Here is an 18,594-nt window from a genome sequence, read left to right as displayed (position 1 = left end):
TATAAACTCTGCTTTCTTGCAACATTTTGCTAATAATACTATTTCAATTGGCTGAAGGATCACATGTAAGAGAATTATGAAAATGAGTGTGAAGTTAGAGGCCACACTTTCTCTGGCTTCATAACAGTGACTGATTTCAGGGTTCATTTTGGAGTGTGAAATGAAGTTTTGACTCTGTATCAAGTATTAAAAATATAATACCCTTAGCATAGTACTGTCCGAGACATTATGACACTGTTAACACCTATGTCAACAAATGTGGCCTGTTAATAACAAATGAAATATTTCTTCCTATAAATGCATAAGCTGATTTAATACACTACCAAAGTTTTTATATCCCTCCTGCAGTTCTTGACTTTTCCAAGAATTCTTCCACAAATCTTCATCCTTCTTGGGACACACAACTCCATTTGTAAAACTTTTTGCTGGCTTAAGAGAGTATGTTATCTTTATTTCATTCCCTGTAAATAAATTATCAAAAAAATTAATAAGAATTCTGTTGTTTTTACATATATGTAAAGAGAAAACATCTAATTTTGATTTTTTTTTTTTTTTTTGTATGTAATCACCTATTTACAAGGAAGGAGAACAGATTATACAAGTCCCCATTTCTCTCAAATCTACAATAGAAAGGGACAAAACAATATTAAACAATTTAATAAATATGCTTTACAGTAAAAGAATTTCTCACACCTCTTCATATACAGGCATACTTTAGAAAACTGACATCTATATGATTCAAACATGCTCAGAAAAGATTCAGTTACATCTAGCATTACTATAATTTACAAAAATTATCTGTTTAACTTTATTACTAGATGTCTTTTATCAAATTAATGAAAATAACACCTGCACTACAGCTTGTAATCCTAATACAAGATAGGATCAACAAATTTCAGGACTGAATCTGTTAAAAATAACTGAATATCAAAAAGAAAAACTTTATTTTGCAATCAGAATGTTTAGATTTTTTTTTTTTTTTTTTTTTTTAGGGTGGGTGATACATTGGCTGCACACGAACAAAGGTTTATTTTTATCTGTTGATAATAGCATGCAATTTCTATAATTTTTTTGAATGCCACTTCCTTAACAATGTTCTAAAAAATTTTACTTTCTGTTGAGGAAAGAGCCTCAAATGACTGCTGATGTACAGAATGAAAACTCTTTATCAAGTGATAAAATATCTGAATGTACATTTCAAAGATGAATGTTAGTTAGTTAGTTAGTTATTTGGTTTTTAGGAGCATTAGCAACTAAGGCCATATTGCTCCGGGAAATGCGATGGTCATTCTCTGACCTTTCCTCATCCTCCGTATTTGGTGGTGACGGGCTCGAACCCCGGTCTAATCAAGAAGTGTGTGTTACGCACTGCTGCTCCTTCCCACCTGGCTACGGAGGCGCCTGTAGGCTGAGGAAACCAATTGCAAATGGAAACACTCCTCTTGAAGAAGAAGAATTAAGCACCCTGTTACAGTTTGATAAACTTCTGGCATTTTCCTCCCTTAACTCCTGATGTGTGAATGTAGATGCAAAATACTAATTTCAGATTATCAGCTATCTGAGCAGTATCATTAACAGTCAACCCATCGATATCAAGCGGATCAATCTGATTCATCCATCCTCTTCCTTCTAGAGTTTACCTTGCTGTTTTTCTTACCATCCTTTTCAAAGGTTTCTCGTAATCTGCCTTTGCTTGCCTAATCTCCTTTGTGACTTGATTGCAGACTAGCTTATATCTGCCATAGCCTTCTGTGTCGCCTGATAATTTATATGCATCCCATGCATTTTTCTTCTCTGCCACAAGTCTCATTAGGTCATCTGACATCCATTTAAGCCTAGACCTTGAACAATATTTCTTAATTGGCATGAAAAGCCTAGTAGCTTCCACGATTACTTCCTTGAATGCTTCCCACTTAGAATTTGCTGTTAGTAACATTATCAGTTGGTCCCACTGTACAGAATTTAAAAAATCTCTGAGACCACTATGAATTGTCAAACTAATAGAGCAAGCTTATCTGCGAAAAGATCTAAACCTCCCAAGCACTTCTTAATTCATTTCACAAATATACGTGGTCTCAATTCTAAACTCAACGATGTCTATTTCCACTTGCAGTCTGCCAAACCCCATGTACTTTTTCTGACAGAATTTCAGTTATCAGTTGATTCAACTACTGCTCATCTCAGATGCCCAAATTATTCGCTGTATGATTCCTTTCGCCTCAAAGGTGGTACTTTGCATATGTCCGTTGATATTCCCTGTCAGAGACTTCGCAATTTGGAATCTCCTCTCTTTGATCTTCTCTGGCTTAAAATCTCTCTACCTCATTGTGTCAAATTCATCTGTTGTCTCTACCACTCTTTCAACTCCACTAAGCACTTGGAGCTCTTTGACTTCCTCTCTTTGCAACTTGACTTTCTACAGTCCAACTTTCCTAACAGTGGGGTAATTTTCCTTGGTGATTTTAATGTTTACAACTCCAGCTGGCTTCCGTTTTCTAGTCACACCGACCCAGCTGGTCGAGATGCTGAGGCTTTTGCAATTACTAATGACCTTGCACAGATTGTTCATTTACCTACAAGAATACCTTGCACAGATTGTTCATTTACCTACAAGAATCCTAATCATACAGCCAACACGCTTGATCTTTTTCTCACAAACAACCCTTCTAAGTACACGGTTGAAGTGAGAGGTCCTTTAGGCACTTCAGATCACAACTTGGTGATTGTCTCTTCTCCAATGGAGCCTTTATCTCATGGCTATTCCCAACCTCATGTTGTTTGGCATTACAAGAATGCAAAATGGGATGACCTGTGAGATTTCTTTCGGATTGCTGTTTCAAAACTTCTGATGCCAATGTTTGCTCAGATCGTGTCAGTGAAATTATTCTTGTAGAAATGGAATCCTTTATCCCACACTCCACTTTAAAATCTCGTCCTTTATCTAAACCTTGGTTTTCCAATAAATCTGCTAAGGCAGTTCAAGAGAAGAATGTTGCATATCGTAATTGGCTTGTTTCTAATTCTTCAGTTTCATTTTCTGCCTACACCAAAGCTCACAACAATTCTAAAGCAGTTATTAATCAGTCCAAACTAGAGTTTGAACAGACTAAGAGTAGAAAACTTGCTTCTTGCCCTAATGGTAGCCGAGCATTCTGGTTTCTTGCCAAAGCTATTGGCCGCAACTTTTGCCCATCTCTGCTTCCACCTCTGTCCAAACCAGATGTTTCTGTTGTCACTTCAGCCAAGGATAAAACTGACATGTTAGCATCCCATTTTTCTTCCAACTCATGTATTAATGATCTTGGTAAAACACCTCCCACCATTCCCAACAGGCTCCATTCAATGCCTCCTGTGGTCTTCCATCAAAAGGAAGTCAGAAGGATTTTCACGAATCTTGAGGCTAAGAAAGCTCTAGGTCCCGATGGTATTTCTCCACTTGTTCTCAAAACCTGTGCTCCTGAACTTACTCCTATTCTTTGCTGCCTGTTTTCACTTTCTTATTCTAAAGGTGTTTTTCCTCCTGCTTGGAAATTTGCTCATATCCAGCCAGTTCCTAAAAAGGGTGACAAATCTCTCCCATCCAATTATCATCCCACTGCAATTACTTCTACTCTTTCTAAAGTAATGGAATTAGTTAGTTATTTGGTTTTTAGGAGCATTAGCAACTAAGGCCATATTGCTCTGGGGATATGTGCGGTGGTCATTCCCTGACCTTTCCGCATCCTCCATATTTTGTGGTGATGGGCTCGAACTCCGGTCTAGCAAGAAGCGTGTGCTACGCACTGCTGCTCCTTCCCACCTGGCTACGGAGGCACCTAAAGTAATGGAGAAATCAATTAACCGCCAACTCTTAAATTTATTGATCTTATTAATTTAAAATATCATGCCCCAAACTAGAGCAGCAAAGCAACGGGCACAAAGTGGCAGGAGTGCTGTGACTACTCGGAGGAGAACTGAGGGGGGCGATTCTCCAACGCATCACAGCCTAAAAAAATTTGCAACTTGTGAAATGTTTGCCGACTATCTGGAACGGAACATGATATTGCCATGGGGGATGTCTTTGTGTGTTCACGATGTAAGGAGTGTAAGGATATCAGGCGACAACTCAGCGTTGTTATGGGCCTATATGAGAGTTTGAAGGACAGGGTGGATGCCCTCGAAAGATCTAAATTCAGGGGCCCATCAGGCTCTCAGCTGCCCACATCAACGCCAGAGCTTGCACTTGGTCATCACCCAACACAGCGGCAGCCCCCAAGGCAGAATGCGCTGGTCCCAAAGGAACTAGTAGTTGTTGGTGACTCTATTGTCAGGGAAACGGGAAACATTCTTTGTAAAAAGGATAGGTGGAACAGGACCAGGGTATGTCTGCCAGGGGCAAAGGTTGATGACGTTGTAGAGCAGATATCATCTTTTAGGGGCACAAAAGGTGATATAGTTGTACACATTGGCACTAATGAAATTAAGAGTAGAAGACCGGCAGAATTATTTAACAAGTACAGGTCACTGATGAAAAAAAGCCGTGAATTAGGGTTGAATTTGAAAGTGTCTGCAATTCTGCCCAGACAAGATAGGAGGGAGTATATGATGAGAGTCTTGTCGATCAATTCGGCCCTGGAAAGATTGTGCAAGGCTCAAGGGATAGAATTTTTTTCAGCCAGGACTGTACTTGTTAACAGGAGAGACTGCTTCTACAGGGATGGGATACAATTAAATAGAAAGGGTGCAAGAATATTTGCTGATGCTATCGAGGCAGTTATTGTTATTTGGTTTTTTTTTTAGGAGCATTAGCAACTAAGGCCATATTGCTCCGGGATATGCGGTGGTCATTCCCTGACCTTTCCGCATTCTCCGTATTTGGTGGTGACGGGCTCGAACCCCGGTCTAATCAAGAAGCGTGTGCTATGCACTGCTGCTCCTTCCCACCTGGCTACAGAGGCGCCATCGAGGCAGTGTTAGGTGGGTCGGAAAACTAATAGCTTGGGGGGGATACAAGGACTAATAGTTTAACAGTAGCCGCAGGCAGAGGTGAAGGTGATTCTTGCACAACTTCTATTAGAATAAGTAGCGACCTGGAGCGAGGGGCGTTGGGGGTTTCAGGGACGGATGGCAGTCATCGTGAAACAGGTGGGTATATGGGATGTGTTAGAGTAACTAAAAATAAGAATAGGTGAATGTATACTTGCATGTATACCAATGCTAGAAGTATAGTAAATAAATTTGATGAATTTGAAGTGCTGGTCAAGACATCAAAGGCAGATATTGTTGGGATATCAGAGACGTGGTGTCACACAGATATAAGGAATGCCGAACTGGAATTTGGGAAGTACAATGTGTACAGAAAGGATAGACAGGATAGAAAGGGAGGAGGTGTTATGCTGTTAATTAAGAAAAACATAAAATCAAAAGAAGTGCATCCAGTTGATATAGATGAACAGTGCACTGTTGAGTCAGTTTGGTGTGACATAAGCACTGCAAAAGCAAAAATAAGAGTAGGAGTGTGTTATAGGCCTAATGACTTGAATGAGTACAATGAACAGTTGTACAGAGAAATAGAGTGGGCTAGTAAATCGGAATGTCTTATAATGGGGGATTTTAACTTCCCAGATATTGACTGGAACTTGTGGGTTGGTCACTCACACATTAGTCAGACTTTTGTGGATTTATTGGATGATTGTTTTTTACAGCAGCATGTTCGAGAGGCAACCAGAGAAAGTAATACTCTTGATCTGGTTATCAGCAGTGATCATTCATGTATTAGGAATTTGCAGATAAAAGAACCACTAGGTGGCAGTGATCACAGTGTACTGACGTGGGATTTACTTAAAGATTTAATTACCATCAGGGGTAAAGGAAAGGGTTTTTGCTTCCGTAAAAGCGAGTACAGTGGTCTCCGACAGTTTTTAAATTCTGTACAGGGGGATCAACTGACGATGTTACCAACAGTAAATTCTAAGTGGGAAGCATTCAAGGAATTAATCGTGGAAGCTACTAAAAGTTTCATACCTATTAAGAAATATTGTTCAAGGTTTAGGCCTAAATGGTTGTCAAATGAACTAATGAGACTCGTAACAGAGAAGAAAAATGCATGGGATGCATATAAATTATCAAGCGACTCAGAAGCCTATGGCAGATATAAGTTAATCTGTAATCAGGTCACAAAGGAGGTTCGGCAGGCGAAGGCAGATTACGAGAAATCCTTGGCAAAAGATGCTAAGAAAAACAGCAACGATTTCTTTAGTTATATAAACTCTAAAAGGAAGGGGATGAATCAGATTGGTCCACTTGACATCGATAGTTCGGCTGTTGATGATCCTGCTCAGATAGCAAACGAACTGAATGAGTATTTTGCATCTACATTCACACGTGAGGAATTATTAACGTTTGAAAATGACAGAAGGTTATCAAATTGTAGCAGGATACTTAATGATTTTGTAATAACTGAGAGCAAAGTGGAAGAAAAATTGTTGAAGTTAAACGTAAGAAAAGCACCTGGGGTGGATGGGATCTATCCAGTTATATTAAAGGAGGCGGCAAAGCAACTAAGCAAACCCTTAGCCATAATTATGAGAGCATCCTTGGACTCAGGGGAGGTTCCCAAGGACTGGAGATGTGCAAATGTATCCCCAATTCACAAAGGGGGATCGAAGGGTGACACGAGTAATTACAGACCAGTTAGTTTAACTTCTGTTCCGGGTAAAATAATGGAGTCAATGGTTAAAGATGCATTGCAGGATCATCTAGACAAGACCGCAGCAATAATTCAGACACAGCATGGGTTTGTTAAAGGAAAGTCTTGTCTGACAAATTTGATAGGATATTATGATGTGGTTACAAAGGAACTGGATGCAAAAAATAATTTTGATATCATAAAAATTTGGATTTCAGGAAAGCTTTTGGAGACTTTTGACACTGTTGCGCATGGAAGACTATTGTACAAATTGGAGCAGAATGGTATTAAAGGTAAGTTGCTACAATGGATAAAAGGATGGTTAAGTGGGAGAAGACAGAGGGTGGTAATCAATGGGTGCTGCTCTTCTTGGACTAATGTTATTAGTGGGGTCCCACAGGATTCGGTGTTAGGTCCACTGTTGTTTTGTATATTTATCAATGATATTGATGAAGGTATATCAGGCTTAATGTCGAAGTTTGCAGATGATACAAAGGTTGGCAGGATTGTTAATGACAGTAATGGCAGTGTGCTACTGCAAGAGGATCTGGATAATTTGAGCAGATGGGCTAAGAAGTGGCAACTGAAGTTTAACCTTGACAAACGCAAAGTACTGCATATGGGTAGAAGTAACCCCAGAGAAATGTACCAATTGTGTGGTACTACACTTAAGGTGGTAGAAAATGAAAAAGACATGGGAGTAATTGTGCAGGCAGATATGAAGTTTTCTGAGCAATGCAGACAGGCTGCCAGGGCAGGTCATGGGGTTTTGTCAATGATATATAGGAATTTTGCTAGCAAGGAAAAGGAGGTGATTATCCCTCTGTATAAGGCAATGGTCACGCCACGCCTTGAGTACTGCGTACAGGTCTGGAGGCCTCATTTTTGGAAGGATGTAGATTTACTTGAGGTGTACAGAGAAAGGACAACAAGATTGGTGAAGGGATCCTCTTATCAAGAGAGGCTTAAGTTCTGCAAATTGCAGAGGCTGGAGACTAGGCACCTGCGCGGTGATCTGATTGAGGTGTATAAGGCCATGAATGGGTTCAGCACGCTGAATTCTGATGGGATCCTTCCACTATTCTACATCTGTCCTTAAGAAAGGACAGATGTAGAATAGATGAGCGGAAATTTGCCTTTAGCCAGCGGGTGGTTAATTGCTGGAACAAACTTCCATCTGTCGTTGTGGAAGTTGATAGGTTGAATAAATTTAAGGAGGAACTGGACAGGCATTTGGAGGGAATGGTGTGATTTTTTTTTTTTTGGCTGATGCTGCATAAGCTCATACACTTGCTTTCTTGCATCAGATGCCACTACTACTACTACCACTACTACTATTTCCTAGAAACTTTCCATCTGATCAACAATCGCCAGTATGGATTCCATCAGTGTCGATCCACTGGTGATATTCTGGCTTATGTTACCTATTTATGAACTAATTCAAATGAAAGGTTTGGTGAAACACAAGTAGTTGCTCTTGACATCTCAAAGGCTTTTGATTGTGTTTGGCTTAAAGGTCTTCTAAACAAGCTTCCATGTTATGGTTTGCCAACTGTTTTTAGTAATTGGTTATCCAGTTTTCTCTCTGATTGCTCACTGAGGGTGATGGTAGATGGCTCTCTGTCTTCTAACTTCTCCACTAATGCCGGTGTTCCCCAAGGTTCAGTTCTTTTCCCCGCTCTTTTCCTCTTGTATATTAATGACCTTCTTCCATTGCCTGGAAATCCTATCCATAGTTTTCCCGATGATAGCACATTGCATTCTACTTTCCATTTTGAGAAACCTTGCCCTGCTCAATCAGCTTCAACTTCTCGAAAATCTGCTACCAATTCCTTAAATGCCGATCTTCAGGTAATTCTCCAGTGGGGCAAAGACAACTTAATTGATTTCAACCCTTCTAAACCTCAGTCTTGTCTTATATCTCCCAAAAAGGATTCTTCTGCTACTATGCTTATCTTTAGTGACACTCCCATTTCTAGGCAAAATGATATATCTTTTTTTGGGGATTACCCTGACTTCTAATCTCTCTTGGCACAAGCACATTACGAATATTGCTTCCTCTGCATCTAAAATACTTGGTTTTCTCTTTTACTCTCAGTGTTACTTTTCTTCCAAACAGCTGCTCACTCTGTATAAATCGTAAATCCGCCCTGCCATGGAATATTGTTCCCACATCTGGGGTGGTGCCCCCAAAACCTCTCTCAGGCTTCTTGATTCCATTCAGAAGAGAGCAGTTAGGTTAATTAATGATTCATCTCTAACAGAGTCTCTCCACTCGCTGTCTCATAGACGTACTGTATCTGCTGCATGCCTCTTTTACAGATACTTCCATTGGCACTGTTCTTCTGAATTGGCTTCTATAATTCTCGCTCTCTCTTTCAAAACAGTCCGAACATGTGTCGCCACCAGCCAACATCCATTTACTGTCCAACTTCAAACTCACAGAACCAACTTTACATCTTCCTTGTTTATTCATTCAACTGCCATTTTCTGGAACAACCTTCCTTCATAAGTATTTTCTGAAAATTACAGTCTACAGAAGTTCAAGTCCAATGTCAACAAATATCTTCATTCGTCTTCTCAACCTCCAACCCAAGCACAATACTAAGTACTATAGGTTCTAATACCTCTTGTGTTTGGGGTTTACATAAAAAAAAAAAAAAAAGAAAAGAAAGAAAAAGTCATCTTTACAGAAGCAAAAACCCTTCCCTTTACCCCTGATTTTAATTATATCTTTAAGTAAATCCCACATCAATACACTGTGATCACTACCACCTAGTGGCAGTGATCACAGTATATGTGGTTGTACTGAATACAGAATAATTTTTGACATTATGATTATAGTATGATGTTTATAAGTGCAAGGTGGTTATAGTTAAAAAAATCATACAGTAGCAGTTACAGTGGATACTGATAATTCAACCTTTGACACACATACATATACATTTACGTGTCAGCTCCGGATAGTATATTATGTAGTTCTACATTTTGAAGGTCACTTCAAACAATGTTCATTTATTGTACAAATTGCCTTTAAACTTTTCTAGTATGTGCTTCCATCTCCTATCTGTGTTTTCAACTAACTGCAGACACAGTTAAAATAGATAGCAGCACAAAAATAGCTCTGGAAATCAGAGATCACACCTATTGACCTCAGTTGTTTGATTCGATTTGAGCTTTTATAAGCCCAAATCGAATATTATGAAAATAATAATCAAAAACTGAAATTAATTATGTAATGATTAAGTTAAGATAAATTACTTAAAATTAAATTCTTATCTTAATTATCAGAATGCAATATTATATTAAAATTCATTAATGTAACTTCATAATGCAATCCTCTTTTAACCCTACAATTTCTAGTTTGATTTCTTTCATACTGTAACTTCTCTTAAACATTTTAATTTTCTTTAAATCATAGTTAATGGCTAACTACATATTGTCTCCCCCTTTCTCCCTATCACACAATTAAGATCTGAATTCAGTTTTTTTTTTCCCTCACCTGGTTGAATATTCTCTGATACTTGGCACTTCTATGAAAAATTATTAAAATGCTAAGAATGACTATGGATAATTTGATTTGGTTATACTTTGTGCTGCTCTTGTCAGTTCATTGATCAAGGCCACCATACACCAGTTCTTTCTTTTTTCATGATAGCATCTGGTAGGTTCTCACACTGCACGTGTGTGTGTGTGTGTGTGTGTGTGTGTGTGTGTGTGTGTGTGTGTGTGTGTGTGTGTGTGTGTGTGTGTGTGTGTGTGTGTGTGTGTGTGTGAGAGAGAGAGAGAGAGAGAGAGAGAGAGAGAAATCGATTTGTTTCAATTAGGTTAAAAAAAACTTGTTCTCCAAACAGTGTTATTGGATGATGAACTGGTTCTTGAAATACAATTATATTTAAGTTTAAGTTAAATAATATTTAACTTAATCGTTCCAATAACGCAGCTGGGCAACTTACATAAAAACTTCAAACAGAATTCATAGAATTCTGTTTGAAGCCAGCAGACATTTGATTGCTATATGGAAACATGCTTTGGTCTTGGGAATTCACAAGCAATTTGTTGTCTGCCAAACAAAGTCTGCAATTTATTAAATTGATTCATACAGCTTCTGGTATTAGTGTATTAAATATTTGTAGTTGTAACACTTCATTGGATTCATAGCTGCCAAATTTGAACTTTCAAAAAGGTGCAGATTAGGTATCTGTAGACTAGAGGAAAACAGATTTCCTGGAAAAAAGCAGGACTTTTTTTAAACATGTATACCTGTACTATAAATTAAATTTTGCTGACAAAATATTCTTAAACATTAGTCAACATCAGGTTATGTATTTTAGACGTCAATTGCTTCAAGAAATATAAGATGGTTAACTCCCCACATTAAAATAAATAACAGAACTGATTTGAAAAATATTATTTCTTTATTTTCATTGATATTGAGAAGTAATGAAAACTGTGTCTGTGCGTGTTTTTTGCAAAATCGATTTGTTTCAATTTGTGTCAAAAAACTTGTTCTCTGAATAGTGTTATTCATTGTTATCTAAATATGGTTATATTTAAGTTAAACAATATTTAAATTAACATTTCTGATAACCCAGCTGGCCAACTTGCTTATCTACAAATTATGTTTGAAGTTAGCAGACTTCCAGTGCCATAAGGAAACATGCTTTGGTCTTAGGACTTCCCCACAGAAAATCAACTGGCTGCCAAATTAAGTCTGCAGTTAAACAAATTTGAAGTTGTACAGCTTCTGCTATTGAGTGCATTACATATTTGAAGTTGTAACACCTCATTGAATTGTATTAACATACAAATCACCTTGACAGTATAATGTGTAAACTTGCACTAATGCATTTATTTTTTCTTTTTTACTGTATATATAAAAAAACTGCATAGTAAAGTTTTAATGCATCAACCTGTTTTGACATTCATGACTTATTGCCTCTGTACCTGTCTCTCATTGTTCTCTGCAATTGTGAGAGAGGCAGCCTCTACTAATTTACTAAACACAAGGGAGCGCTGTGTTTCGGCTCACATTTCTATACTCTATCAGAAACCTGAGTTACAAGCTGAAAATGTGTAATTTATTTTCTTTGAAAATAAATCCTTAATTATATTAGTTTTTAATAAACTTTTAATTCATTTATTGCTTTCTAAATTGAGGGAGGGTACCATCCATGAGCCATAATATATGTGTTGTACTGGAAATTAAAATCTGCAGAATAGAATGGGTACCACAAATCCAGCTTACCAGAGAAAAAACTAGATTTTGGTTTAATTGTATTTCCTTTTCACCCCCACATATAGTTTTGCTGCTTAATTCTTATTTTTTTTCAAGCTATTAGATTACTTGAGAGTAGGGAAGTATTTTTTATCACCTATTTTCACCTTTAACAGCCTTTATGTCTCCCTTCCCCACATCTCAGAATTATTTACTAGAGTACAATGAATACATGTACACACACACATACTTTTTTGTGATGCTTCATTTATATCAGTGTGTGTACCATTGTAAGTAATCTCCTTTCAAGCAGCTTCCATGATTAATCTGTTCTCTTTACAGAAACTTAAATCCCAGTTCTTATGGCTATAAGGGTGATCTGTGGGCATCTCTGCAATGGGCATCTCTCTCTCTCTCTCTCTCTCACAACTATTCTAAAGTAAAGTCAACTGATAAACAGATCACACAAGTGTTGTAAGACTTATTTAGGTAGCTGTAATTTGAAAAAGCAGTTCACGCTAAATTAAAAAGTTTAGTGAATAAGCGATGGAACCAAAAGAGAGAAATATCGCTCTTTTCTTCACAGATTACAAATATTAAACAGCAAATAATATCGCAAAATATGGATTCTCTCGCTCTCTCTGATGACTGCATGACTATTATGATGGCAAAAACAAAACTTGGCAATATTTGTTACTTTGTGAAAGAAAATGATTGAAATTTTTGCAGTACAATTGTTATATTTCTCGTATTAAATGAATTAATATGTCAATTTTCAATTCACAAACAACCACCACAACGTTAAGAAACTAAGATTCTTACCATTTCAAATGAGAGAATTTCAAAAATTCTGTATACAACATTAAGACAGTAAACACTTATCTTGTTCAAATACTTTGAACCCATTTAAACAGAAATTAACATATTTTGGTCCCTTGAACTTCACGTACATTAATATGCTTTATGTACTTAATATGGTGAGCAACATCACTTTTTCCACCATTTCATACATTAATGTCACATCTACATAAACTGCAAAATGCAATCCTACTTCCACACCTGACTTCAAAATACAGGGGAACATACAGGTATACATGTCCTTAAATTCTTGAAAATAACACTTGCTTTTCTTACTTGATATAGTTTATATTTAAAGTAACTATAACAACTTTTCCCATTAAATCTTATCTTGCTATAAGCTAAGTCCACACTTCTTTTACAACGATGCGAAGTAGTATCAAAAGTAAACACTAAGACAATAAACGAATAGTAAAGAACACTTGAAATGAAAATAAAATAACACTTTCTCCACATATTAAAATGAAGAATTTTTTTATACTAAGTAAATTACTGAAAACTCATATAATACGTGTGTTGCTACTATGAAGAAATGAAATTGAAAACACATGTAGCCACCTACTATCAGTTTTTTTTTAAGTTGACAATAAGTGGATGTGTTTCTATTTTCAATTTCAATTATTTCTTTAAATACAAGCCTAATGAAATTAACAACATGCACTTTAGTGCATATCGTTAAATTCGGTAGGAATGTAGTAATTTAAAAAATAATATATTTTTTATTTGAAAAATAACAACCTTGACCAAAAACTAGGAGACACAATTATCAAAAAACTGTCAGATGTGGCCTAGAACAAGTGATCTAGCACTGGAGTGCAGTAGCAGATGATTTCAGTTGGCTGTGGTTCAAGCCCACATAACTACTGAATACAGTTAATGACTGTATTCATTGTCATTATAGGTATAAACTCCTCTAGCCTAGTGGCTATGTCAGAGTATGAACAAAAAAGCACATTATTTAGTGGAGAGAGAGAGAGAGAGAGAGAGAGAGAGAGAGAGAGAGAGAGAGAGAGAGAGAGAGAGAGAGAGAGAGAGATGTATACAAGGATCAAGATAAATACAGAAGTAAACTTTATTCCACCATTTAGGAAAGAAGTTTGATGGATAAAGAAGAAGACCATTACATCTTCACAGTATATCTTTAGAACAAATGTCAATTAGAACTGAATAATGCATTTATTTTAAGTAATGGAAACTTATATAAGTAAACTAAACTCAAACAAATAAAATAAATATACCTTTCAATATTTTAACTGCTCCAGCTAATGAACTTTGTTCCACTGACTGCAACAATTCTAAATCTCTGAATGCATTTGACACCAATAAGGATTTCATTTCCTGTAAAATTAAATTTTCTTACAAATATAACTTCATTTCATTTGAAATAATACTTCATAAAATTAAGTATGGTATATAAAAAATAAATTATGCACTGTAAATGATAATGATAAAATGCAAATGATAATACAGTAAACCCCCACTATTCGCGGGGGTTACGTTCCTGAGAAATGCCACGAATACCGAAAACGTGAATACTCAGTTATGGCTCCCATAGTAATAAAGGGGTTCCGTTCCAAAGTATGAAATATATAAGAAAAACTAGTCTAAAATTTTGTCTATGTATGTATTATATGTACCTTCATAATATGACTATGTACATAGATAGTACATAGTGAAATGCAAGCATATGGCATTGAAATGAAAATAAGAAACAATTTAATATTAAATGTAACATTTATTAGAAATTTCAAACAAATCTTTCAAAACAGCGCCTTTACTATCTAAAAAACTTATCCCGCCAGTGCTATCACCAGTTTCACTAAAGTGTTGATAAAGGTGCTTTGCCTTTTCACGAATGATGAGTTGAACTTAAGGGAATTTTATTTTGAGGTCGGTCTTCTATTCACAGATTTAAAGCTTTTTCCATTTTTTCTAATTTAACATCACGAGTTACAGAGCAAATTTTTGAAACAATTAGCGTGTTTTCACGGACACTACAGCGGATTTTTTCTTCCGATTTCTTGATTGATCATACCGTTGACGCATTGATTTTATGTTTTGCCACTGAGGAGACACTTTCACCATTAGAAATTTTGTCTAATAACTCAATTTTATTCGCTAATGTCATCACATTCTTTGATCTTTTCATATTTCCCTAGTTATTCGTAGCCATATTTTTGTATGGGTTAGAAAGAACTTGTCCACAATAAAGTCACTTTCTTCCGTTAACACACTCGAAAAAGTCTGTTTTACATTGAATAAATTTATCAATTTATAAATTGATAAATTTATTCAATTTATAAGCATATAAATTAAAAGCAAATGACGAAACCTTCCATGACAAGCGCATAACACATACTGAACAAGGATTAGCAGAAACAACCACGCTCGCGATTTTGTCACCCCTCTCTCCCCACTCACTGAGTGGGGGGAGAGGGGTGACAAAGCTGTTTTGACCGGGAAAGATAATTTTAGCCACGCCCATGTTTTTATTGCCGGAAAATGTTCACAGCGCATTAAAATTCACATTTTTTAGGTTTCATTTTATATTACATCAGCGACCGCGAATACAGATACCGCGATAAGCGGGGGTTTACTGTATTATAATATAAAAATATTATAAGCAGGGCAGAACAAATAAAAAACAGCAGTTCCCCATCACACTAAATTTTGTGTGATGGCAACTAGTATTTTCTGTAATACTGTTCATGTTTTTGTCATCACATATGAAAGACTGAAATTTAACTTAATCAGATGTCTTTCAAATGTCGGAAAAATTAATTGCAAACCATTCATGGACACTACACTACACTATCAACAGTGCTCTGTTATGGTACAAATCACACTGGATGAAAGAGTTATCATGTTTGAAAAAACAATAAACCTACAGTTAGTGATATTCAGCTTTTGTTCTGATGTATGTAAACAAAATAGTTGCTTAAAGATATTCTGCTTCTGTTATACAGCTAGATATGGATTAGTTTGTCACCTAAGGCTAAATATTATTAGTCACCAATCCAATCCAATCCCCCTTAGATCTAAAAACTAAATGCAGTAGTTATAAACTAGTCTGCAATCAAGTCACAGAGGAGGTTAGGCAAGCTAAGGAAGATTATGAGAAGTCTCTGGCAAAAAAGAATGTAAAGAAAAGCTGCAAGGACTTCTTTATTTATATAAACAATCTATAAATCTAAGAGCAATGATGGCTCAATATATCCAATGTTTTATTCATATTTGAAAATTACAAGAGCTACCTCAATATTTCTTCACAGAATGACTTCTATGCTGAACTCTCCACGATTAAATGATTTAAAAACACAAAAACTTCTTTAAAATTATTAAAATTTTTTTATTTAATCTGTTCAACACTCTCAGAACACGAATGATCTGACACCCCGCGATCAGAATCGAAAGCCCCAACTTGACCCCAGACTCATCAAAACCTCCATGAATCCTTGAGTGACTGAAAACATTATGTCAGATACTTAAAACTAGACATTGATAAAATATATCATAAAATAAAATCTACTAAATAATGAAGGAAGGAAAGTTTTGTAATTTATTGTCATCATCGTAGTTTTATTCAGTAGATTTTATTTTTTGATCTATTTTATTAACGTCTAGTTTTAAGTATCTGACAATGTTTGCAGTCACTCGTGGATTCATGGAGGTTTTGATGAGTCTGGGGTCAGGCTGGGGCTTTTGACTATGATCCCAGGGTATCAGATCATTCATGTTCTGAGAGCGTTGAACACAATTAATAAAAAAAATTTTAATAATTTTAAAGTAGTTTTTATGCATTTTTAAATCATTCTTAAATCATTTTAATTGTGGAGAGCTGAGCATAGAAGTTACCCTGTGAAGAAATATTGAGGTAACTCTTTTGTAATTATATAAACAATAGAAGGAAGGGGATGAATCGCATTTGTCTGTTAAATTGTCTTCCATCGCTTGTTGTTGAAGTTGATAGCCTAAACAAATTTAAGGCTCAGCTGGACAGGTATTTCGAACGAATGGAGGGGTGAAATGGGAGTAGTGGTTGTTTTTTTTTTTTTTTTTGGCTGATGCTGAATAAGCTTGCTTTCTTGCATCATATGCCTCTACTAATGCTAATGCTAGATATGAAAGGGTTTAATATCTTGTTGATGATCCTGCAAACGGAATAGATATCTTGCATCTACATTCACATATGAAGTGTCTTTTAGGGAAGGGGATGTCAGAAGTGTATCAAATCTAACAGGGAGCTAAAAGACTTTGTAATAACCAATAGGAAAGTGAAAAAGAAATTGTGGAAACTAAAAATAAAGACACCTGAGGGTAGATGGGATCTATCAAACTGGGGGGAGACAAAGACCAATAGATTGACAGTAGCCACTGGCAGAGGTGAAAGAGATTCTTGCACTGCTTCTATTAGAATGAGCAGAAGCCTGAAAAACAAGATGCATGGTATTTCAGAGACTGCTGGGAGCCATTGCGGTACAAGTAAACACATGGGTTGTGTTAGGGTAGCTAAGAATAGAAACAGGTGCAGGTATACTTGCGTGTACACCAATGCTAGGAGTTTAGTAAATAAATTTGATTAATTTGAGGTATTGCTCAAAACATCAAAGGCAGATATTGTTGGGATATCAGAGACGTGGTGTCACACAGATATAAGGGATGCAGAACTGCAATTTGGGGAGTACAACGTCTACAGAAAGGATAGACAGGATAGGAAGGGGGAGGGGTTATGCTATTAGTTAAGAAACACATAAAAACCAAGGAAGTGAAGCCAGTTGACATCGCTGGACAGTGCAGTGTTGAGTCAGTTTGGTGTGACATAAGCATTGGGAGATCAAAATTGAGAGTAGGAGTGTGCTATAGGCCTAATGACTCTGATGAGTATAATAAGGAACTGTACAGGGAAATAGAGTGGGCCAGTAAATCAGAGAATCTTATAATGGGAGATTTTAATTTCCCAGATATTGACTGGAATTTGGGGGCTGGTTACTCACACACTAGCAGGGCTTTTGTGGATTTATTGGATGATTGTTTTCTACATCAGCATGTTCGGGAGGCAACTAGAGGGAGTAATACTCTTGATTTGATTATCAGCAGTGATTCTTCATGCATTAAGAATCTGCAGATAAATGAACCACTAGGTGGCAGTGATCACAGTGTGCTGAAGTGGGATTTACTGAAAGAGGTAACTACCATTAGGGGTAAAGGGAAGGGTTATTGCTTCCGTAAAGGCGACTACGATGGATTGAGACAGTATTTAAATTCTATACAGTGGGACCAACTGATGATGTTACCAACAGCAAATTCAAAATGGGAAGCATTCAAAGAACTTATCTTGGAAGCTACTAGGCTTTACATACCAACTAAGAAATATTGTTCAAGGTTTAGGCCAAAATGGATGTCAGATGAACTAATGTGGCATATGGCAGAGAAGAAAAATGCATGGGATACTTACAAATTAACACATGACACAGAAGCCTATGATAGATACAAGTTGATATGCAACCAGGTTACAAAGGAGGTTAGGCAGGCGAAGGCAGATTACGAGAAATCCTTGGCAAGGGATGCAAAGAAAAACAGCAAAGAGTTCTTTACTTATGTAAACTCTAGAAGGAAGGGGATGAATCAGATTGGTCCACTTGATATTGATGGGTCAACTGTTGATGATCCTGCTCAGGTAGCTAACAAACTAAATGAATATTTTGCATCGACATTCACACATGAGGAGTTATTCAGCAAGGGGAATGCCAGAGGTGTATTCAACTCTAGCAGTAAGCTACAGAATCTTGAAATAACTGGGAGTAAAGTGGAGGAGAAACTGTTGAAGATAAACACAAGAAAGGCACCCGGG

At 36.7% G+C, this 18,594-nt stretch overlaps 1 protein-coding gene across 1 annotated transcript in view; it reads right to left on the bottom strand.

Annotated features, from left to right (window-relative positions):
* Positions 1–18,594, bottom strand: part of LOC150084597 (uncharacterized) — a 324,615-nt gene that overhangs the window by 213,434 nt on the left and 92,587 nt on the right. The window contains exons 4-5 of the mRNA XM_090376299.1: positions 13,982–14,081; positions 324–461 (exon numbers count right to left, since the gene is read on the bottom strand). Coding sequence (XP_090232425.1) covers positions 324–461; positions 13,982–14,081 — 238 coding nt within the window. The remainder of the gene's footprint in view (positions 1–323; positions 462–13,981; positions 14,082–18,594) is intronic.

The sequence above is a fragment of the Mastigoproctus giganteus genome, chromosome 6, assembly GCF_048544385.1.
Source record: "Mastigoproctus giganteus isolate SK-2022 chromosome 6, ASM4854438v1, whole genome shotgun sequence".
In the NCBI taxonomy this organism is placed as follows: domain Eukaryota; kingdom Metazoa; phylum Arthropoda; class Arachnida; order Uropygi; family Thelyphonidae; genus Mastigoproctus; species Mastigoproctus giganteus.
This window is presented reverse-complemented; position numbering and strand designations above follow the sequence as displayed.